A 24,824-nucleotide genomic window follows, 5' to 3' on the forward strand; every position below is an offset into this window, starting at 1 on the left:
TTTACTTTTACAAAGTATTTTTTATTTCTGCATAATGGAAGCCCCTCTCCTCACTCCATACAATGAAAACTAATTGGATCACAAGGGTACATATTAGTTTGCCCATTTTTTTCTTTACAATAATTATCATGATATCACATTATTTTTTTTATTAGAAAAGATGTCTTTGCAAATATTTTTTCACCTACACAAAATAAAAAACAAAACAATATAAGCTCTTAAAACTGATGACTGTAACTGCATGCAAGCCTATGAGAATAACAAAAAGACTAGTCTGTGTTTTCTACCATAGACGCGGTCTCTTGACTAATGTCGCTATCAATATAGTTCACTAAAATCAAATTTGGGGTGGGGCGAGGTGGGGGGAAGGAGAGTTAATACAAGAGGGAAAAAATATATACTTTTTTTTTTTCTCCAAGGTACAAAGACCCTTATGAATCATCCAAATGACTGGATAAGTTCTGCCCACCACGTGTGTCGAGTTGAAGAGAGGCTCTGTCTAAATTCTAAACTCTAATTCTGTTTAAAATAACAAAAACAAAAAAACTGTATTTTTTTTATTTCTTTATCACTCCAGTGTTTTTAAAGTCATATTAGAAATAAAAAAAGGTCCTTGAAACACAAACAGAATCATGTTACTACAGTATGCAACTAAAAGAGGAGCTTAAGTTCATTTTTTGTCAAATTCAAATAATCATAATTAAAATATATATATAAAAAGTGGATTAAATACAGATTTGGCAACCCTGCCTTCCCTTGTTGCACTTGTGGATTACATGACTGGGTTGTCAGATCAGCTATAAATCAGCATGCAGGACCCAGAGGTAACAGTTGGCCCATAGTCGGTCTGTGGGTTGCCCAACAGTTCCATTGTGCCCTTCAAAATGCCAAGGTGCGGTGCAGCAGAGGCTGCTAAGCATTGACATGTTTCATCAAAAGTCTGTGACAGGGTATAGAGCAAACTCCTAGACACATAAACCCACCACAAGCACTGAGGGCAAGGACTACGATGGAATCTTGTCTTAGGGGTGAGCACGCGTTAAGGCCAACTTCCCCAAAGAGAAAACACAATTTCAATGCTAGCGTTACTCCAACACCATCACTACTTAATAGGCAAATATGAAAAAGTTATGACCTCAAGGACGCCAAGTTACATCATTTCCACATACAGGACCCCATAGGTCTTAGATGCTCAAAGTAAAAGCGACTAGGGTTGCCCATCACACTGCCTGTCAAAAATGAAAAATCCTTGTTACTATCCTTCTTAAGTCCTTTTTTCCAACAAATATCCATGACAGATAATATTGATACATTTATGGATGATAATATTAATTACAAAAACAACAGCAGCATAGCTACTCTATGATCCATGTGGTAACTGAAGCAATCAGGTGCCAGAAGGGTAGGCGAGGTTTCGTTACAACGGCGGCTTTGGAAAAAACGTTTGTCTGTTTGTAAAAGGCAGTGACTATCTCAAATATGATTTTAAGTGAAACGATAATTACACCATTAAATTCAAAGTAAAAATAACATACATTAAAAACAAACAAAACAAAATATATTGAAAAACATTAGCACATCCTAAGGCCACAAGATTGAATATGTCTTGTTATAGGCTGAGCACATTGATCTGTATACATGGTTAAGTGGTGGGACTTAGGAAAAGACGTCTTGTGCTGTCTCAAATGTCTGTAAAAAGCACGACAGGGCTGCGGTCACCCCAAAAATGACAGCACAGGCTCACATATGTGTTTCTCTGAAGTAGCGACAGGACTTCCAGATGTTGCTAATATTGTGCCATCGTCGACATACGCAGGCAAGCGTTTGTTTTTTTTTGTTTAGTTTTTGAAAAGTTCTTGCCCGTGAGTTGGCATCCTGGGGCATTTTCAGGGAGGTGGGAAAGTGGCCGGCTCTGCGGGAGCCACACAGTGCGTGTGTGCGCCGTTTCCGTTGTCACCAGCGCATCAGTGGTGCTGCAGACGAAAAAGGCGGCAACTAACCGCGAACAGGACCGTCTCTACCACTACTCCCACTGGCCACCCCTTTCACAAACATCACACAAAATATACAAGGGACGTGTGATCAGTCTTGGGTTCACACTATCAAGCTCCATCTCTGGAACTACGGTCGTCAAAAACTATTTACGGAACTAGGAAGTTGTACCATTCGTGGATATCCTTTTGAACTACGATGGGCATAACAACATCAATGCCTTTTTTTTTCTCCTAGATAGGTTCTCTGTGTAAATCCAAGTATATATGTATGCATCCCTCTTCTTTGCCACGGTGTAACAACAAATAGAGTCCCACCTGAAATCCCTCTCAACTGCTCTAGTTCCCTTCCTTTAAAAAGTACCACCATAAATCATGACAGCAATTTCAAAATATTAAATGAAAGTAACATGACCTTTTAAAGGAACAAGAACCATGATTAAGTACAAAATAACCCATACAACAGTTGAAGGAAGGAAACTAACCATACGTTTGAACCCCCCCCCCCCTCCTTCCCCAAAAACATCAACGACAACAACAAAGGTAAAAGGGAAAAAAAAAATCCCCTCTTTGTTAATTCCCCCCTCTTGACTGAAAGCTGCAGTATCAGTCTTGGCCACAGAGTGGTGCCACTGAGCTCATTGCTGGGGTGGCAACGGGTGAGTGTTGCCAGGACAGCAGGGTCTCCAAGGAGCCGATGGCGGTGCGAGGGGGGGGAAGAGGGGGGGAAGGGAATGTCAAACGGCGAGACGGCCCGGGGGCGGGTGCAGGGGGCTCCAGGCCGAGGTGGGGGGAGGAGGCTCCTGCGGGTAAGGGCGGGGCTCGCAGCAGGGCTGCGTCTCTACCTTAGCAACACCACGCCCCTGGCAGAGTCGCCTGTGCCTCAGCAAGCGGTCCGTCCGCGAGAAGTTCTGCAGAAGAGAGGGCAGGGGGAGGAGGAAGAGGAAGCAAGGGAGGCAGAGAGATGGGGGAGGGAGAGAGAGAGACAGAGAGAAGAGAGGGAGGCAAAAGAAAATGCTTTCAGTAAGGAGTATGTGATTAGACCCTCATAGCAAGAGTGGGTGCTTGACAGAGAGAGAGAGAGAGCAAGAGAGAGAGAGATAGAGAGAGATAGAGAAAGAGGGAGAGAGAAAGAGGGAGAGAGAAAGAGAGAGAGAACCAGAATAACGTGGTGAGATCTGAGATGTGTGTGTGTTGAGGTGGTGCCGGTGTCATGGAGTGCTGGTGTGTGGGAGACAGAGAAAGACCAGCTGGGAGAGACACAGTTTAACTATGCACTGCCTCAACCAGCAACAACATTTGCCCATTTATAAAGCACAAAGAACACGGGCATCTGTATGTGATTGTGAGTGTGTTCTACTCTACAAGGTCTCTCTGAGTACAGCCACATCTCTCCCATCATTTGTGCCATTTTATTACAGCGAGGTCCACCTTTACTGGGTCATTTGGAGTAGGTCTCTGCCCTGCGTGTCCGACTCCATTAAAATCAGGTCTGTGAGCCCGTCCGTTCAATTACATTTTAACTAATGACCAGCAAACCTCAAAGGCAGTTGCGGATACATGCAAACATGTCGTATGTGTCAGAATATTGCTGTTGCTGTGCAGGCAGTTCTGTTTCTGAGGCACGTGGGCAGAAGAGGACTCCTGATGAGAGAGGAGGAGGATGCGGAGGAGTGCTTGCTGTGATGGCTGCTATGTATGAGAACCAGCCGGCCTGGCTCAGAGAAACAGCAGCAGCAGAGGCGGTGGCAGCAGCAGCAGCAAGGCTGTTTGTCTGGCTCTGCACCAGATGACGTGGGCGGAGGAGATTCAGAAGGGCTTGGCACGATGTGCACTGGGAGAAGGCAACGGGGTGGTGTGCTTCGCTCTCTCCCTCTCTTTATCTGTATGTGTGTGTCATTGCCTTAAAGAGGCAGATGAAATGAGGCTTTTTGCATGTATGTGCATCTGCCTTGACTGTGGGCTATAATTTGAAGGCAGTTGCTTGGGGCTAACATGGCAGTAATGGCAGTGCTGTTCCTGATTCTTGCTGGCAACAGAAAACGCGCTCACTCTCTTGTGCTCATTTCAACCCTCTTGGGAGTAAAGAGTGTGTTAAAAAATTCCTGGTTTTCAGAATGGAAGCTCCCAATAGATGATACATCTGAATAAGCATAATTTAGCTGTAGGTTGATGCAACTTGTACAACCTGGTAGTGTGTACATTTCTGTGCATGTGTATTTTGTGCCTATGTTAGCATGCGCACTACATGTGTGCATGCACTCTAAAAATGAATGTGTTGTCCCTATCTAGACACAGAGATGTGTTAAAAAACAATTCAAGTTTTGTTGTTTTCAACACATTTGTTTTAAGAGTGTGTGTATTTTGTGTCTATGTTAGCATGTGCACTACGTCAAGTCATGTCATGTGTGCATGTGTATTTTGTGTCTGTGTTAGCATGTGCGATACATGTGTGCATGTGTATTTTGTGTCTATGTTAGCATGTGCGCTACATGTGTGCATGTGTATTTTGTGTCTATGTTAGCATGTGCGCTACATGTGTATTTTGTGTCTATGTTAGCATGTGCGCTACATGTGTGCATGTGTATTTTGTGTCTATGTTAGCATGTGCGCTACATGTGTGCATGTGTATTTTGTATCTATGTTAGCATGTGCGCTACATGTGTGTGCACACCTGCTGGCAGCGTTCACACTGATATGGCTTCTCTCCGCTGTGCACACGCTTGTGCCGTTCCAGGTGGTAGCGCTGGATGAAACGCATGTCACACATGTCACAGGCAAATGGCTTCTCGCCTGAAGAGTGCAAGAGAACAAGTCAGTGCAGTCCCATGGCCTGAGAGCTCCTCCACGCACTCCCCTTCCTCCCACACACACACACACACAATATCATTCGTAGCCATGCACCAGCCTGACAGCGATCATCAAAGTATACCATCTTATCGACTAATGATCCCAGTCTTCTTAAATCCTAACGGTTGTGAAATTAAAAAGAATTCCTGGTGATCCAATCTGTTAAAATTTAAGAATATTGAGATACGATCAAATTACTAATACAACATTCTTGGTCAACAAGCTTGATTTTTACTATGAATATGATCAATAGAATAAAAAAAAAAATGAATCGATTAACTGTTCTCAGTATTCCTTTGGCATGCATTTTTTGTCTTAAGCATTTAATTACTCTAAAAATAAAAACAACTTATGACATTTCTCTCTTGATCAATGACATGTCATTGTTATAAGATGAAAATATTTAGACAGCAATCTGTTTGTCTAACTTGTATGGCCTAAACTAAATAACTGACAACCCAGGTAGTGCGGTATACTTTGATGTGTACTGAGGTAGGCTGCAAAGCTTACAACACAAATCAAGATCAAACAAGACCAAATGCCAAGACAAACCAGTTAGTACGACAACATTTAATAGAGCTATTCAGTGGTCATGCAATAATTTTATAATGAGTCAACCCTAAGGTTTATGCTCTGAGTAACACAACCAAACAGCAGCTACTTATCTTGCAAGCCTTTATTTATTTATTTATTTATTTATGTTTTTTGTATATAAAAATCAGCATAAAAATCATTAGACTGTAACTTCAAAACAACTTTCAACATGGTTGTAGTCTTACACAACTATAGTTCCCATGTTGAACAAAATGCTAACAAACCACTGAAACTCAAAAGGTGAAACACTGAACATGATGATTCACTGAACAGCTCTGATGTTGCCATAAAATATTTTTATATTCATTGATAGCTTAATGGATATTTGGCCATTAACATGTTTTGTCTGAGAAAAACAAAATGGTGAAACAGGAAAAGTATTTAAAGAAAGTAAAAATAGTTCTCCAAAGGTGTTCCCTTTCCCATGGCTGTTTTGATAAGAAATGAGTCACTGTTACTCTAATCCTCAGTTATGACGATGAGTCACCTTAGAAGGGAACCCTTTGGAGAAGTAGCTGTTTGAAAGATGACTAAAACAATTCACCTGAAGTCACACCCTGTCTGATGACATATCCCAAACTCGAGTTTGTTAGAGCTTTTTTTTTTTTTTTTAAATACATATTTTGCTTTGATCTTTTTGATCTCCAAATTTCAATAACCATTGCATGGTGGATTTGAGAGACTCAACAACGCCCACTGTATTTGGACTAAGATGTGGCACAGTCTAGACCTTCTTCATAAAGCCGACACATACCCGAGTGAGTGAGGCTGTGTCTCTCCAGGTGGTAATGTTGGAAAAACCGCATGTCACACATGGAACAAGTATACGGCTTCACCCCTAAACGCAGAGTACCAGTTTTAGTGAGTGTCTAGAAAAGGGGTAAAAGTATTCTCCTAGTCTCTTCATAAGATAGTACACCCAATTAAAATAGTTGTTGCATATGCTATTTTTTCTTCCGTTTACATGTACTTCTGGGGCGCAATCAAATTGAATGTCAGGGGTTAGAAGTAAGGGCCTAGTCAATTTAGATGTTAGTAAGTTTGTGAAATTTACAGACTATAATAAGGTTTCAGTTGTTTGCGTGTTTTGTCAGGTTTTCCCTGTCAATACATGAGTGAGTATCTTAACAGATATTCAAAGCCCTTTCACAAGGATGTTGCCTAAGGCAATGGATCAATGCCAAAATTCAGTATGCATAAATAACTACTGAAAAAATGTCTTTTGGCATCCCTCACTTAATCAAGGTTACGGTTAGATAAAAGCAAGGAGACTGTTGTGAAATGCGTGACATTTGAAAGATGAGTCAAGACCCAACGCATGTTGCGCAGACACCATGGTACTCCTTTCAGCTCAGTTAACTACACTGAGCCCAATCTCCAGCAGACCTGTGCACTACAATCCTCCAATAACCAAACAAAAAGGACCCAATGGCTATTATACTCAAAACATCTTTGGCCATAGATCCACTCCCTGTGGGCATGCATGCTTATTGACTGAGATTTGATTTTTTTTTTTTTATTATTATTTAAAATCACCGGCGCATGTGTGGCAAGAGTGGGTGGACACATACCCGTGTGTGTGAGGCTGTGTCGCTGCAGGTGGTAACGTTGGAAAAACCTCATGTCGCACATGGAGCAAGCGTAGGGCTTCACCCCTAAACGCACAGAGGACCAATATAAACATGCATCTCTCTTGGACTTTCCCTAATAAATATGACTTACAGAAAAAAAATAAAAAAATCTGCAACTGCCTTGACACCAACTATACCTAAAAGGATGCTATGGCCTTTTTGATCACCTTGCACATGATTTCTTAGAGATCAGACATTATGCATACTAAAAACGGTGCCTTTTTGGTTAGCTATTCATTTTGTGTAGGTCTTTGCAAACCATGTCCTTTGCAATGTTACGGGGAATTACTGGAAAGCCTACTCTCCAAATAAAGGAAGGAGTTCAGGTCTTTCACATTTTAACACATGGTGCAGCATCCAGGATATCACCAAAGTAAAAAATAAATAAAGAAATAAAGAAATAATGTGATGATTATGTTAATGGTTTTGTTTTATTATAAGGTTTTGCTTAAAGAGTGGTCTCCAGATGACTTTTAGACGGGCAGTAGACTTGGACGTGGTGTGCAAGGGCCAGTGGGAGACATTTTGTGTACGAGTGCTTATACCCGTGTGGGTGAGGCTGTGTCTCTGCAGATGGTAACGTTGGAAAAACCTCATATCGCACATGGCACAAGCGTAGGGCTTCACCCCTAAACGCACAAAGCACCAGTGTAAGTAGATATAACATATTACGCTTAATCGCTCATTCATTCAATCCCTGTATCATTCAATCATTGTTATAATATATTTATATTTATTTTGTTTGTCAAAGACAAAGACTCCCTATCCAATCAACTGTTTATTTAATTCAAATCAATTCATTCTTGATTTTGGTTGTTTTGTGCCACATTTAGTCCATATCGGGGTAGAAATCTTTTTTTTTCTGTTGTTGTTGAAGAATATTGTTTATCTTTGGTTTTAAAAGTTCGATACAAGAAAACAAAAACATGACTCCACACCTACCCCAAAACTGTCTGATAATCATATTGCTGTGCTTGCCCTAGGATGAATCGATTTAATAAACCTAAGTGGGCTAAGATTTAACACTCCATATCAATATGGAATTGACGGAGTTCCGAATTAAGCAAATCTAGCAGTAGAAATCATGCTTAGCTAGCTAGCGATATATTTTACTGCGAAGTTTAACCTAAAGAAATTTGGGATTTAGCTTACTCAAACTCGAATTTGATGCAGTCCTGGATGTTTCCTCAGTACATTTTATTTACCATGACTTGTAAAAATAAAAATGAAAAGCACAGAGAGTGATGTCCTACCCGTATGGGTGAGGCTGTGTCTCTGCAGTTGATAACGTTGGAAATACCTCATGTCACACATGGTACAGGCGTAGGGCTTCACCCCTAAACGCACAGAGTACCAGGGTAAGCAGTGTAACATCTTGCCAAGTCTACCTTGTTGATCCTCAGCCCTAGATATACGGTCATCCGCATAATATGCCTTACACCTGATTGTGTTTAATTCCATGACTAACACCTGATTTTTCCCTTCCAGTGGCACCAGTTTCCTGCCAAAAATGATAAATATCTACAGTCTATAGGCCAGAAAACTAGATAACTATTCACACACTGCACTACCTTTATGAAAAAATGCAACAGTGGCAACATCGTTTGGAATAAATTTCAAGAATATAAATAATTTCTATGTTGGATGGTGCCATGCAGGATCTCGCCCCAAGAACTAAGAGTTAGCATCAGGAACAGGGTGTTTGACTTCTGAGAATTGTTTGTAGGGATAGAACAAGATTTAATTTTTCTTTAGACAGGACAGCACTTTCCTAAAACTTTGCTGTGCTACCATCATTGTTAGGTGATTGTTTGAAATGATAGACAAACACAGTTTTGATGATTGTAGCACAACAATGTTTGTAAGGAACACAGCCAATAATAAATTAGAATTAACTGTTCACCAAATCATAATTGATAGAGCTCATTTTTTTAAGTTAAGGCCCAAACACTAGATTTGGCCATGTTTTCTATTGTTTTAATAAACAATGATCATACCTAAATAGTGAGAGTTGTCAGTTAGAATGGTACAGAGTAGAAAAGAAAACTCCTACCCGTGTGAGAGAGGCTGTGTTTCTGCAGCTGGTAACGTTGGAAAAACCGCTTGTCACACATGGAACAAGCGTATGGCTTCACCCCTAAACGCACAGAGCACCAATGTAAGCAAACATCTTCCTGCTTGTCTTTGTCAAATTAAATCAGATCATTTAAAATTAAAATAGCTTTCATGTTTGGCATGGTAAGTAGGGATTGCTGGTTGGTTGGCAATTTAGATATGCATAGGTTTAAATCTAAATGTAAAAACAAACAAAAAAAAGGTTATTACATTTGGAAAGTGGAAATATTTCAGGCTACAGGGAAAGTATACAAATAAATCTGCTGACATTAGCTCCTCAGGGTCACTTAGCCTGTTCTGTCCTGACTGTGGATATTTATTGTCATTTCAGTGGCATGTCCTCTCTGATGAATATCAAACTGGTGAAAACTAGAGACTGTACATTTGTCATTTCCCTTATTAAGCACCTATCGACTATTGTGTTGATAACTGTACATACTTCAATGGCAACCATTTCTCTCTGGTAAAGAAAGCTGCCAAATTGTATGAACAATGAGGAAGCTGTCATAGAAAAATGCACAGCAATCAACACCTCAGTTTTTCCAGTGCTCATTGCATTAGCCCGACAACTATAGTAACAGTTAGCATCTCTAACAGGGTTGTTTTAGGATTTTTTTGTGGAATGTCCAAAAAACAACAAACAGTACATAAAATAAACAAACAAAAAACAAAGAGCAACTGGGTTAGCAGTAGGTTGTGGCAAGTTGTCTAACAAAGCCTAATAAAAGGTCAATTGATAAAGCTAAGCATTTTTGACGTTTTCTAAAATCCTATGACTAAATTCGTGCAAGGCCAGCGGTTTCATTCTATGATCACCTAAGAAACAGAGAAGACCTCATAGCACAGGGAGAGAACTCATACCCGTATGGGTGAGGCTGTGTCTCTGGAGGTGATGGCGTTGGAAAAACCTCATGTCACACATGGTACAAGCGTAGGGCTTCACCCCTAAACGCACAGAGCACTAGTGTAAGAAAACATCTTCCCATCTTCCCTAAGTATTCTGTACCTTCAACTCTAAAGATTCTACATCATGTCTCGCCAACTTCTCTAACCCTTCCATCTCAAATAGTCTTGGTTATACAAGTGCTCTGCCACAAAATAGCTATTAATTTTCCTCTACCTGATTTCCCCCCTTTGTGCCACATTTTAGGATTCAGTACTTGTAAGGCAATGTGACTGAACCTATAAAGGTGATCTGGTGATATGACCTTCCCAGCACCATTGTCTATAGCTGCAGAGATGAAGAAGGTAATCTATCAAATATGAGTTCAAGACTAATTACTAATAAGTGCTGTACTGTTCTGTCGAATTAGAAATATTTAAATAAAAAAAATATATTGGCACATCATGTTTATTTTTTTTAGATAGAGAAAAATTATTGTCTCCTTTTCACTTTGGATTTTTGGATGTTGGGCTAAATGCAGTATTATTGCGTTATAAACCATTTTCACCAGAGTAAACACCATGAAACATCAATCCACATTTCCATTAACTTAAATGAGAGATTTTATATGAGTTTAGCCATGAATTACGTCTAATGGAAGAGTTCTAAATATACCTATGTAACCTGTCTACTATCTGTCAACATGGTCATGCAAACTCGAGTTTGTTGCTTTCATCCTTGAAATTTGAAATATTTTCTTGCAAGAAGGTTTCAATGAGTGTGCTCATACCCGTATGGGTGAGACTGTGTCTCTGCAGATGGTAACGTTGGAAAAACCTCATATCACACATGGTACAAGCGTAGGGCTTCACCCCTAAACGCAAAAAAACACCAATATATTAGCCTTTGTTCTCGATTTTACCCTGACAGTTAGTTACATTCTAAATATTGCTGTTGCTAACTTTGTGTTTGTTATATGTTTCATGATCTGTGTGAATGTGTGTGTTTTTCTTTTTTTTTGGGGGGGGGGGGGGTCTAAAGACTAGATTCTGTCACTGAACTTCATATCTCTTAGCTAAAAATCTATGATTAAAAGAATGACTAGTTTTTAAATGTACGATATATGAAATCTGAACTAGGCTGAAAACAAAACAAGATTACGTACAAAACAAAGAAACTTGGAAAGACTACCTAGAAAATGGCAGTGTTTTAACTTTATAATGCAATGGAAGACATGGTTTGGTGATATTTCCCTAGGTAAGCTTTGTGAATATTGCAGGCCAGTTCTGAAAAGCGGCTCTGCATGAATACATTCTTCTCAACTCAATACTAAGATATGTGAAAAGCAAGAATTTGATAATCTGAACTACCTGGCCAACATACAAACCAATTTCTTCACAGGCATGCTCAAATTACAATGGTCAATGACATTAAAAGTGAAGACAGGATTGTTTAGGGAGAAGGTGACAACAGTTTCAAGAGCAGCGTCTGCTTAGCCAATCTTTCATTAGGGGGGTTAAAGTGAGAAGACACATACCAGTATGAGTGAGGCTGTGTCTCTGCAGATGGTAACGGTGAAAAAACCTCATGTCACACATGGTACAAGCGTACGGCTTCACCCCTAAACGCACAGAGTACCAATATGTCAGCTGTACACGTCTTCAACATCCCCTAAGATTAACAATTTTTGGAGCCCCAACACTTGTTAGTGCCACATAAAATAAACAATTACCCCCAATCATTGTACATGGAATTTCTTATAAAATGGCCTTTTGTCAAATTCCTTATATCCCTAGGTTAAAAAACAGGCTTAAGTTCAAAGCAAGGACTGAAAGGCAAAATTGAATGGTGGACTAGCAAAAACTGGAAATGCAGAAAGCTATTCTAAACATGTACTCCTAGACCTCAAATATTTGTTTACTGGTATAACTGTGTGCTCTGTTCAATTAAAATAGTGTCTAAATCCTGTTTGAGTTGAAATCAAAACAAAAGTTCTCAAAGAGCCTCAAATTGATTTGGTCTAGTGGACAAACACGTAATTATGTGAAGGAAAAAACAATGAAAGTACACACGGCTATTAACCGACTTTAACAATGACATACCAATTTGTGCTATAAAACTTTCTTTTAGCCAGATGTGCATTCACTCTCTCTATAATGTGTGCTCTCTACATGTTAGATACACTAATTACTACACTTTCTGATATCCTAACTTCAACAAAGTCCTCTTCCTCACACTGTGGTTACCTCATTGTTTGGCGATTTTACAGAAACCTACTTGATTCTGTGCATGCACAAAACTATTATGAAATCACTTACAAAATAAAAAATTAGCGCTACACTACAAAACTAATCGGTAAAAGACCAGTCTGTAACGAGGGTGAAAAAAGTTCAGCACCTTCTGCTAGCTTTTCGAGAGGGTTAAAATGAGTGTGCTCGTACCCGTATGGGTGAGGCTGTGTCTCTGGAGATGGTAACGTTGGAAAAACCTCATATCACACATGGTACAAGCGTAGGGCTTCACCCCTAAACGCAGAGCACCAAATTAATAAATGGTATTAGCTTTACTGATTTTGTCATTGTTGTCAAAGCCACTCTGCCTTCTTGCAATATTTTGTTGTAAGTTATAAAATCCAAACTCGAGTTTGCTGCAGTCATACAATTATGCTATATGTTGACAGAAAGTTGAATGTACTAGCTAACTAGAAAATACATGGACGAGGGAAATGTCAACCAAAACCAAGCATACTGTGAGATGACCTTGGTACAGAAAGTTGCAGAACTGCTTAATTCTGTGCATGCACATAACTTCTATGAAAAAATGTGAAAACGTAGCAATTAAACACTAAATTTAGTATTACAAGACAAAAGTGATCTGTGAAGATCAGACTATGCAACGGTGGCTGGACAAGTCCAGCAACCAATACAGGATGTTTTGAATGAGAAAGTTAAGATGAGTGTGCTCATACCCGTATGGGTGAGGCTGTGTCTCTGCAGTTGATAACGTTGGAAAAATCGCCTATCACACATGGTACAAGCGTAGGGCTTCACCCCTAAACGCACAAAGCACCAAAATAATAAAAGATATTTAACTTTACGGATTCATCATGTTGTCAATGCTAATGTGTTTTTCTCCAATACTTAAAGTTGCCGAATCCAAGATTAAACTTACAGCAGTTATGTAATTAGACTATATGTTGACTCAACAAGTTGATTGAACCAACTAGGCAGCCTCATGAATGAGGGACATGTCAACTAAAGTCTTCTTCTGGATACACTAAAACAGACATTGTTTATACAAAAAAATAATAGAGCCTGCTGGATTCTGTGCATGCACAGAAATTCTATGGGAGAAGAAAACGTGGGGGAAAGAAATCAACATTAAAGAACGAAATTTAGTGATGAAATATTTAAGAGCTCTGTGAACATCAAACTTAAACAAGAAAAATCCAGCAACTTGTGCAGGATGTTTCGAATGAGAAGGTTAAAATGAGTGTGCTCGTACCCGTGTGGGTGAGGCTGTGTCTCTGCAGTTGGAAACGTCCGAAAAACCGCCTATCACATATGGTACAAGCGTAGGGCTTCACCCCTAAACGCACAAAGCACCAAATTAATGAATGATATTAGCTTTACTGATATATTTATCAGTGTTGTCAATGAATGCCACAGTGTGCCTCATAATATTCTGCTTTAGGTTACCAAGTCCAAACTCTGGATTGATACAATCATACTACAGGTATTTAATACAATAAATGTACAGATAATATATTTAACCAATCTGTGAAGATCAGGTTGTATAACAGTGGTAAGAAATGTCCAGCAACTTATGCAGAATGTTTCGAGAGGGAGAGTTAAGATGAGTGTAATCGTACCCGTGTGGGTGAGGCTGTGTCTCTGCAGTTGGTAACGTCTGAAAAATCGCCTATCACACATGGTACAAGCGTAGGGCTTCACCCCTAAACGCACAAAGCACCAAATTAATGAATGATATTAGCTTTAATGATTTGTCAGTCTCCTCAATGCCACAGTGTGCCTTTTTATAATATTCTGTTTTGAGTCACCAATTCCAAACTCGAGTTTGATGCAGTCATACTACGGATTGACTCAACAAGCTACCAAAACAACTTCATCAATGAGTGAACTGTAAATCAAAATCTTCTTTGGCGAAGATGACCTCCTACAAAGTATTTCTGAATTCCTGCTTGATTCTGTGCATGCACAAAAGTGCTATTGGAAAAATTCCGGAGACAACAAAAAAAAAGAATCAGTGCTTAACAATAACAAATGATCAAATATTAAACTGCACTGTGAAGATCAGATAGTGTTACAGTGGAAAGGAAAATCCAGCAATTTATGCAGGATGCTTCGAGTGAGAAAGTTAAGATGAGTGCAATCGTACCCGTGTGGGTGAGGCTGTGTCTCTGGAGATGGTAACGTTGGAAAAACCTCATATCACACATGGTACAAGCGTAGGGCTTCACCCCTAAACGCACAAAGCACCAAAATAATGAATTATATTAACTTTACTAATATGTCAGTGTTGTCAATGCCACAGTGTGCCTTGTTGTAACATTCTGTTTTGAGTTACCAAATCCAAACTCGAGTTTGCAGCAGTCATACTCTTACACTACATGTTGACCTAGCTAGCTACCTAAACACCTTTATTAATAAGGGAAATAATCAAAAGTATCTCTGGTGTACAATGAGATGCCCTTGGTGTGCACAAAAGAAAGGCTACTTGATTCTGTGCAAGCACACAAATGTTTTGAAAAGAACATTTTGTGGGGACAAATACAACCCCAAAACAGAAAAAGTTGGGACATTGTGTAAAATGAAAAAAAAAAAAAAAAACAGAATGTCATGTCATATATATGTTGAAAATGAAAATTTGGACTATTTCATGAAAAGTATATGTTAATTTTGTATTTGATGCCAGCAACATGTTTCAAAAAAAGTTGAGACGAGCATGTTTACCACTGTGCTGCTTCACCTCTTCATTTAACACAATTCTGTAAATGTTTATGAACTGGAGACCATTTGCTAAAGTTTTGATAATGAAATGTTGTCCCATTACTCCCCATATATAGGATTACAGTCGCTCAACAGTATGGGGTTTTCTTAGTCATGCTTTTCATTCCATTATGCACCTATTTTTTTGACAAATCTGGCCTGCAGACAGGCCATCTTAGCAACTGGACACTTCCTCTATGGAGAAATACTATTTAAATATGTGCAGAAATCATTTTGGCATTGTTTTCCTGAAATATTGAAGGTCGTCCCTGAAAAAGACATTGCCTGGATGGCAGTAAATGTTGCTCGAAACCTGTATACATCTTTCAGAATTGATTGTGCTTTGCCAAATGTGCAAGACGCCAATGCTGTAGGCACTAATGCTCCTCCACACAGTCGTAGATGTTGGGTTTCGAACTGAGCACTAAAACAAGTTGGATAGGTTGGATACTTGGATAGGCCCTCTCCTCTTTAGCCCACATGAGTCAATGATTTCCAAAAAGAATGGCAAACTTTGACCACGGCCATCCAATTTGTTTTTCAGCTATTTCCCCTGTTTGCAAAGATTTCTCTGGATTCTCTGAATGTTTTAATAATATTCTGTCCTGTATATGATGAACTCCCTAAATACGTCACAATTTCATGTTAAGAAGCATTAAAATGACATTGTTTCATCATTTGTACACACAGGTTTACACAGAGTAATGAATACCCCTACATCTTTACTTCTAAGAGACCCTGCCTCTCCGGGATGCTCTTTTTCATACCCAATCGTGTTGCCAGTTACCCTAATTAGTTGTGAAACATTCTTCCTTTTGTTTTCTTTATCATTACACAACTTTTCCAGCATTTTGTTACCCCCGTCCCAACTTTTTTTGAAACATGTTGCTGGTATCAAATTCAAAATTAACATATATTCTCCATGAAATAGTCAAATTTTGTCATTTTCAACATTTGATATGTTGTCTGTGTCCTTTTTGCAACTACATATGACTTTAAGAGATTTGCAGATTATTACATTCTGTTTTTATTCACATTTTACACAACGTCCCAACTTTTTTCTGTTTTGGGGTTCATATCAGTATTCTAAAAAATTATTTCATATTAAGCTGGTCTGTGAAATTCAGACAGTGTAACAGTGGCAAGAAAAGTCCAGCAACTTGTGCAAGATGTTTCGAGTGGGAGGGTTATGGGTGAGTGTAATCGTACCCGTATGGGTGAGGCTGTGTCTCTGCAGTTGGTAACGTCCAAAAAACCGCCTATCACACATGGTACAAGCGTAGGGCTTCACCCCTAAACGCACAAAGCACCAAATTAATAAATTATACTAACTTAACTGATCTGTCAGTCTAGTCAATGCCACAGAGTGTCTTCTGATAACATTTTCTCATAAGTTGCCAAATCCAAATTTGATTGAGGCAGTCATACTAAGGGTTGACTTAACTAGTTAACTATGCAACTTCATCATGGAGGGAAACGTTAAGCAAAGTCTTCCCGGCAAACAGCAAGATGGTCTAGTACACAGAATTTAAGATACCCTGTCTTATTCTGAACATACACAAAAATGCTATAGAAAAAACAGGAGACAAAAAATATGTGTTACACACAATTTAGAGATGAAGGTAAACTGGTCTGTGAAGATCAGACTTTAACAGTGGTGACAAACGTCTATGAACTTATACAGAATGTTACGAGTGGGAGGGTAAAGATGAGTGTAATCGTACCCGTGTGGGTGAGGCTGTGTCTCTGCAGTTGGTAACGTCGGAAAAATCGCCTATCACACATGGTACAAGCGTAGGGCTTCACCCCTAAACGCACAGAGCACCAAATTAATAAATTATATTAAATTTTCTGATATGTCAGTGTCGTTAATGCCACAGTGTGCGTACTTATAATATTCTGTTTTGAACTACCAAAAGCCAAACTCGAGTTTGATGCAGTCATACTCAAGGTTAACTCAAGCTATCTAAGCAATTTCATGACTGAAGTGTCAATCGAAATAATCTTCGACGGTTGGTCAGATGACCTTGTACCAAAAATTCAAGAAAGCCTACTTAATTCTGTGCATGCACAAAAAATACTATGAAAAAGACAGTTGGGATATTAAAAAAATCAGTTTAAAAATAAATTTAGAAATGAAAACTGGTTTGTGAAGATCAGGCTGTGCAAGAGTGGTAGCAGAGGTCCAGCATCTTGTGCAGGATGTCTCGAATGAGAAGGTTAAGATGAGTGTGCTCGTACCCGTGTGGGTGAGGCTGTGTCTCTGGAGATGGTAACGTTGGAAAAACCTCATATCGCACATGGTACAAGCGTAGGGCTTCACCCCTAAACGCACAAAGCACCAAAATAATGAATGATATTAGCTTTACTGATTCATCAGTGATGTCAAAGCCATAATGTGTTTTCTACTTAAATAATCCATTTTGAATAACCAAATCCAAACTCGAGTTTGCTGCAGTCATACAATTTAAGCTAAGTGTTGACTGTCAAGGCAGTGTTGCCACTTCGTCACAATGCCCAATAAAAGAAAAACCATGACAAAGAACCACTTTATGGTAACTTTGTGGGGAAAACTCCCCCAAAAATGAAAATCAGGGAAAAAATACTGGCAACTGCTTGCCAAAATGCTTTACAGCAGATCTAGATGCAGCACTGCCTTATATAACTGCAACTTCACACATTTTTGGTGCAAATCGAGAAAAAAGTCCGAAGTGGGCAACAGAGCTGTGTGGCGTCTGAGTGGGCTGTTTGTTTGCAGCAATGCGTGGGGTAAGACTGACGGACTCATACCCGTGTGAGTGAGGCTGTGTCTCTGCAGGTGGTAACGTTGGAAAAACCGCCTGTCACACATGGAACAAGCGTAGGGCTTCACCCCTAAACGCACAGAGCATCAACACATTAGCTAGCAGCATGGGTCAGCGAAAGAAAAAAAACAAAAACAAAGACAGTATTTAAAAATGCACTGCGATTAAACACCCACATCTATAGAAAGGGTGCATTTTTGCAGTTTCCAATGGCGCCTTGAAAGTCACATGCCATGGGATGAGTATTGTGAGTGGGGAAGCAGAAGCAAGAGACACTCAAAGTGAAGTTATACTCTGCAAGATGTTGGCTTGCGATGAGATTTTAGACCAGCCTAAATTCTGGTGGCAGCCAAAGAAAAAAACCTACATTTTGCTGCAAGTTAAAGGGTTTTGTAATTGGACTATTTTAGTGCACATACAAGTGAGCAGCAAGTGCGAGTTGATGCCATGCTGGATACGTCTAACCTGGCAATTAGCTAACCACAAAGCTTCAGGATTAGAGGAGAAAGCACAGAAAAGCAGCAACTTGCCAGAACGGTCATTCTGCAAAAGCAAAAAAAAAAAGAATGGAAGTAGTAGGAAGGAAGGACAAAATGTCACTTGACTACATTCAATCAGCGGGTGACTGAACGAACACAAAAAGTACAAAATGCGGGGGAGGAAGATATGGAAGGGCTTGATAGAAGCATAGCATCTGTGCAGCCGGTTGCATCAGTGCAAGGGGGTAAGGCAAGAGGGCTCCATACCCGTATGGATGAGGCTGTGTCTCTGAAGGTGGTAACGTTGGAAAAACCGCATGTCACACATGGTGCAAGCATACGGTTTCACCCCTAAACGCACAGAGCAAAAAATATTAGCTACAGGGTCTTTTCCAACTGATCAGTTATTTCTGATAATTTCTGTTTTAACTTTAACTGGCCATTTGCTATAAAGCAGTGACTGCTTCTGTGGAGCAAAATGGCAAAACTGTATAGCTTAAATCACTACTGTACATCCACTACCAGTCTAGTCTAGACAGTCTAGGGACCATCTAGTCCCTTGCAAATGCTAAAATTCAGAGTTTTATTTAAGAACAAGTTAGGCTGAAAGACACCTGGCCTTTTCATCCAACTGGGATTTTCCCTCTGTGTAGACACTCACTGTTTTTGGTTTTGTTGCAGGTAGCTAAGTCATTACAGCTGGGTACTATCTACTATCAAAACTGAAATAAGTTATCTAAACAGATGCAAAATAAAATAAATAAAAATAATAAAATAAAGACACATCATCCAAAAGTCTCCCTCTAAATATTTCACTATAATACTGCTTGAGTCTGATCAGAATAAGAGCACTTTCTGGCACCTAAATCGACCTAGATTTCAACTGATGTTTCAACTAAAAAGGCTGAAATCAATATACTAATTTTTTATTTTCAAATATCAAGCACTGCTTTAACGCCATTCAGCATACAAGACTAACTGATAAGGAAAACAGCCAACATTTTCTGTTGCCAGTGTTTGTGGCTAAACAGGTAGGGTCCAGTAAAACCCTTACTAAATAATGCTCTTCATAAGAGCCATTTTAAGGGAGGACACATACCCGTATGTTTGAGGTTGTGTCTCTCCAAGTGGTAACGTTGGAAAAACCGCATGTCACACATGGAACAAGCGTAGGGCTTCACCCCTAAACGCACAGAGTACCAGTTTTAGTGAGCGTCTACACAGAGAAGAAACAAGTATAGAATGCAGAGTAAAGGCCGAACGTCGGTTCACTTGCAGGCTGAGGTTAAATGCACTACAGCAGTATGTGTTGAGTCAGAGGTCAGTCAAAAGTTAATGTGAGTATGGTAATGGCGCAAATGGACCAAAGTTATATTCCGCAAGACAGCACAGAGGTGTTGTTAAAAACGTTTTGGGGGGAAAAAGTGTAAAAAAGTGGTTTAGCTAGACTAAGAGTAGAATTACAGATGCGGTACATCTCTTAGTTCTCATCAACTAAGAGATAAATGAGGTCTTCCTTTAACAAACAAAAAGAAAAAGCTAAATTATTGACCAATTGAAAGGATATTAAGTTAAGGTCCTTGAGGAAACAAATAATGTTAAAAAGCAAGTCATCTTACAGAGTATAACTTTCTATAAAATGTATTATTCCGAATTTCATAAGCAATTTACAGCCATGTTTGTGATCTCCAAAAACTAGTTTACCCATCATAAAAATGCCAAATTGCCTATTTGTTTTGCTCTGAAGACATTATGTAATACTATTTCTTTCCAGCATATCCCATTTTTGTTTGAACACTAATATAAATGTATTTTGTATTTATTTATCACAAATTTTGTTTGTTTTTACACAGGCAAATTACTGCCAATATTAAACATCAACATGAATCATTACATTACTGAACTAAGCAGCGTTCAAAAGAATCTGTTTCTAAGTGAAGCATCTTTAAATGTTGTGATCGTAAGTTGCACAACTGGCGAGCGGAGGCGTACCCGTGTGAGTGAGACTGTGTCTCTCCAGGTGGTAACGCTGAATGAACCTCATGTCACATATGGCACAAGCAAACGGCTTCTCTCCTAAGATGAGAAGAACCCAATTTAGTTCAAATTCTTAAATAAGAGCAGAAGCAGCAGAAGCTAATTGTGTGAAGGTGTACGAGAGTTTTCTGTGTGTGTTTTTCTGAATTTTGTCTGGTTTAAGAGTGTCATACACGGTCTGTACATATAACACCTATGTACAGACATACCAGTGTGGATGAGAATGTGTCTCTTCAGGTGGTAGCCACTCCTGAAGGCTCCATAACAGTGGTCACAGATGAAGTTCTTCTGCACTTTTGACAGTGGACAATTCCCATTCTCGTCCACAACCACCACCTGAATACATATGGACACAACAGAACCATGAGCCAAACACACAACACTCAAATAATACTGATAATAAGCATTCAAACATCAATACAAAAAAGGAACTGGTCTTTTTACAGCCCCTGTTTGTGTGGTAGCGTAGCTTGCATATTTTGGAACATTTACACAAAATAAAAATATTTCATTTCCTGTGGCACATTCTCTCTATGTATCAATGTACTTTAACTACAACGGCAAGTCTATGAAGTTATGGTAGCAAATAAAGGCATGGAAAACTGGGCATGCCCTTAGAAATAAGGAAAAAAGCTAGTGATCCTTGGGTATTCCAATAGCCAAATTATATTAATGGTGCTTTCTGTGTTTATTCTTTCAGTTAATGCCAGCACTGGCCTTTCAACAACTTTTGACAATTAAATAGTCATAGATTTCCAGAGCCTTGGTTGTTTATATGAATATTTAAAGACATAATGTAAAATATGGATACAGTGAATCCCTGGCCTCAGCAGGGTGCCAGTATTATAATCGGCTAATGTGCCAAGAAAGCATTTACACGGCCTGTGGGATGACATTAGGTCAAATAATGGCACCTGAAATGATTAATTCATTAAACTAAGATAATTAACACTGTTTTGTCTCTGCTTACATTAAAGACACATAAATGCTCCTAAACTTAAATACACCTAATAACTACATTTTAATGTACTTTTCTTTATATTTAGCTGCATGGCAAAGGGAAATGATATTATAGATTAAAGTGTTTGTGTGTTCACAAAAGATAGAAAATATAGGCTATATCAAAGATGGGTGAAGTTTTAAAATGTGTTGTCTTTAAAAAAAGACACACAATTGCAGAGCAAAAGACAAACATTTGGTTAACTTAAAGACTTGGCTCCGCCAGCACTGCATTCGGGTGCTCCTCCTCAAACACACAATAACAGTTATTGTGCTTCCGTCCCTCCCCTCCCTTTCCTTTTCAAAGAGCCCCACCCCCTCCCCCACTGCTCCCGAACTACCACCTCCCCCCACTCACACAGGGACACACAGAGTCTGGAAAGAAGGCATGGTGGGGCACACGCGCATACACTCACACACACAAATACACACACCGTTAAAAAAAACACACCCAAACAGGCACTTAAATGACCAAATACTCTCACTCACACACACCAACTATGGATTCTTACACTAGAGACACGCACACACACAACCACAAAGAATGTTATTTTCTCTGCTGGTCAAATAGAGAAAAACACTGACCTTCCCTCCCCTCCCCTCCTGCTCCCTCACTTTACAGGGTGTTCCCGACTTCCTGTTCTTCTTTTTCAGCTGCATGTCCTCATTGGCTCTCATTTCCTTCTCATCCAGCAGACGGGGAGCAGAGAACTCTCCCTCTTTCCGGAGGAGCTGTGAGGCATTCGAACACGAACACACACGAACACACACACACACCCTTATGGATTGTCTGCTGCCCACTAGCAGTTGTACATTTAAGAACTATAATGTAGTTGAAGGTTCTGTCTCTCTATGAACAGAGAATAATAAAGCTAAAATAGCACATGAACATGACTGCAGCATAAACAATGAGCATTCTTTCTCAATGAGAATAAACTTTTTAAACGAATAAACGTTTCTTTTCTAAAACTATGGTTCCCACCATCACATGAAAGTAAGTGTACAAAATAAAATCCTCCTTTACTAAGTGTGTTTTTGAATAAATGTAAAAAGGTCAGTTAAGATTCTGGTCAGTTAAGATTCTGATTTCAAGTGAAGTCAAACATACTAGCTTTATCTCTAAATCCCTCACAAACAATTTTAACGGAGACCACTATGTTTCAATAGCACTGAAATTTGCATATTTGGGATGACTAGACCAACACTGCAACTTCTGCCTGCCTCTCCATGTGAGCAACCTCGTCAGACTTTAAACATTAAAGCCCAGAGTTTTCCTAACCAGTGGTGGACAGTTCATTCCAGATGGCAGAACCATGGGACCCTGAGGTCCACGGTCCTGAATGTCCCTCTGTCCTGGACCGGGATGGCCAGGGGCAGGTCCCAATGGTGCCATCATCTTCTTGGGACCAGCCATGGAACTAGCCTGCATAAGAGCCATGCTGGAGAGAACTGCTTCACAGCCAAGCAACCCCGCCTAGGAGGAGTCACACAGGGGGAAGAATTCAGCCAAAACAACCCTGACCATCAGGTGAGCCATTGAGATGAGGATACTAGAAATTAACTCAATTAAATGTGCAGATTTTTAGGTGGTTTAAAGTAATTAACATTAAGAAAAAGAGAAATAGGGATTTTTAGTCAAATAAAATATTGGTTCAAAATGCATTAAGTGTGGCAAATATTTTGCTAATGCAGCACATATCAAAAGTATGATGTATAATGAAAGTATTTTGGTGCGTCACTGTAATTCATTTACATAGTTTGTGGACAGTTGAGGACAGACCCATTTCATATGGTCACGGACTGAGCTGCTAGGCAGATGAGACATCGCAGTGGGAACCGGGTGCGAGAGGGTGGGGAAAGGGGTGGGGACAAGGTGGTTGAAGGAGCCGTCACTCAGGATGGACTGTTTGTCAAATGGCCACACCCACTTCAATCATCTGGTACCAAAATCCTGTAAAATCCTGAGTGTTAGTGATGGCAGAGACAAGTATGGGATACCACTGGTGTTAACAGTACTGGTTGGACTTACACTTTTTGAACAGTTTTTCGTGTACTTCCCCCAAATGTAACCCAATTCTCTCTGCATCTTAAAAAGGCAATTATAATTTTGATCTCTAAGTGATCAAAATTATTTACAGAAAATGGGCCAGAAACATACTCAGAAACAAGAACAGCCACTGGCAGAGTGTAGCAGCCTTATCTCAATGACCTCGGGTTATTCTTTGATAAGCAAGAAAACATTTCATCTTCAACTACAAAGATAAATAATACGTTAACAATTCGTCAAAGTTACAAGGCCATCAAACCTGTAAAAATGATGACATTGCTTTTTCACCATGAAAGAAATTAACACTGTTGAATTCTCCGAATTTTCTTTTCACGTAACGTTAGGCTAATGTTAGTCCATGGGAAAATCACCAAGGTCTAATTCATGCAAAAGGCCTTCTGTTCACATTACGATAACTACACCCAACGGCTTTACCTTGTTATTCGTTTTCATAAAGACATAAATTGCCTGAAATGTGAATGCATACATACGATCTCTCGTAATTCAAGTATTACACAGTAAATTCCTTGGTTTTCTTCGATGTGTATACACCGTAATTTTCCTATTGGGAAGGGCAGACAGCTAACATTAGCTAGCCAAGTTGACTAGCTATCATAGCTAACTTGCTGACAGGCCATTAGCCGACTAGCTCGTAGATAATTTCGCTTGATTAAAAAAATATCGATAACACACTCCTAAAAACGCCTAGAAAACAAAGAAAAAGAAACGTTTGAGAGATTACCAACCTCGGATGTGCCTATGTATTTATACTAATATCCTAATCGATCCAAAGTTGTCTATCGTTACTCCGTCATTGTGAAGGAAACCTGCATTCAATGAAGAGGAGTATCAGCTAGCGAACGTTAGCATTTCCAACGTCAAAAGGCTAGCGTTTCCACGTAGGGGAGCTGGTTAGCTAGATGTACAACCAATGCTAGCTAGCCACCCTTGCTCCCACGCATAAATCACACATCCATATCGGCTCCAAATTACAATCTATTTTAGTGTCAGATCATGCAGCATTTTTTAAATAACCAAAACTGGGGAAGATCAACACAAATCCACGATCAATGACCAAAAATGACCGTGTAACCATTAACGCTGTGCAATTGAAATAACGTAGATCTCTCGATAAAGACGCTCGCTGCGTACACCCCCTCCCCTTGTCTGCGAGTCGTGGGGGATCGGGTCTTTTCTAAAATGCACTTCGCATCAATTTAATCAGAATGTGAGTGCATCTTTCATATTTCAAATATTATGCAATTTAAGAACAACAGAAAAAGACTCGATGGTCTTACCTTTGTTGTAAAACCGTTGTATTTTTTTACGCCGTCGCCCGAGATCCAGCCTTTCTCAGTTTACAAACACAGGAAACGCCACCGGAA

At 39.6% G+C, this 24,824-nt stretch overlaps 1 protein-coding gene across 43 annotated transcripts; it reads right to left on the bottom strand.

Annotated features, from left to right (window-relative positions):
* Positions 1-24,824, bottom strand: znf740a (zinc finger protein 740a). 43 transcript variants are annotated; one of them, XM_076268873.1, is made up of 27 exons: positions 24,738-24,824; positions 23,173-23,343; positions 22,672-22,866; positions 21,978-22,124; positions 20,603-20,729; positions 20,349-20,432; positions 19,456-19,539; positions 18,624-18,707; positions 17,864-17,947; positions 17,315-17,398; positions 16,798-16,881; positions 16,283-16,366; positions 14,463-14,546; positions 13,936-14,019; positions 13,569-13,652; positions 13,033-13,116; positions 12,506-12,589; positions 11,602-11,685; positions 10,855-10,938; positions 10,043-10,126; positions 9,120-9,203; positions 8,320-8,403; positions 7,612-7,695; positions 7,007-7,090; positions 6,190-6,273; positions 4,666-4,784; positions 1-2,902 (listed from the first exon to the last, which is right to left on the bottom strand). In XM_076268873.1, exons 2-27 carry the CDS (start codon positions 23,215-23,217, stop codon positions 2,729-2,731), a joined length of 2,487 nt encoding a protein of 828 aa, XP_076124988.1. In that variant the 5' UTR covers positions 23,218-23,343; positions 24,738-24,824; the 3' UTR covers positions 1-2,728. The 43 variants fall into 43 exon arrangements, with proteins under 43 accessions (XP_076124988.1, XP_076124986.1, XP_076124987.1 ...); XM_076268871.1 differs by having other exon boundaries at positions 23,146-23,343; XM_076268872.1 differs by lacking the exon at positions 24,738-24,824 and adding an exon at positions 24,186-24,570 and having other exon boundaries at positions 23,146-23,343.

This window comes from Alosa pseudoharengus, unplaced genomic scaffold, assembly GCF_046254945.1.
Source record: "Alosa pseudoharengus isolate Yale_2024_CS ecotype anadromous, Long Island Sound unplaced genomic scaffold, YU_APseudo_1.1 YU_APseudo_1.1_scf_5, whole genome shotgun sequence".
NCBI classification, from domain to species: Eukaryota; Metazoa; Chordata; class Actinopteri; order Clupeiformes; family Clupeidae; genus Alosa; species Alosa pseudoharengus.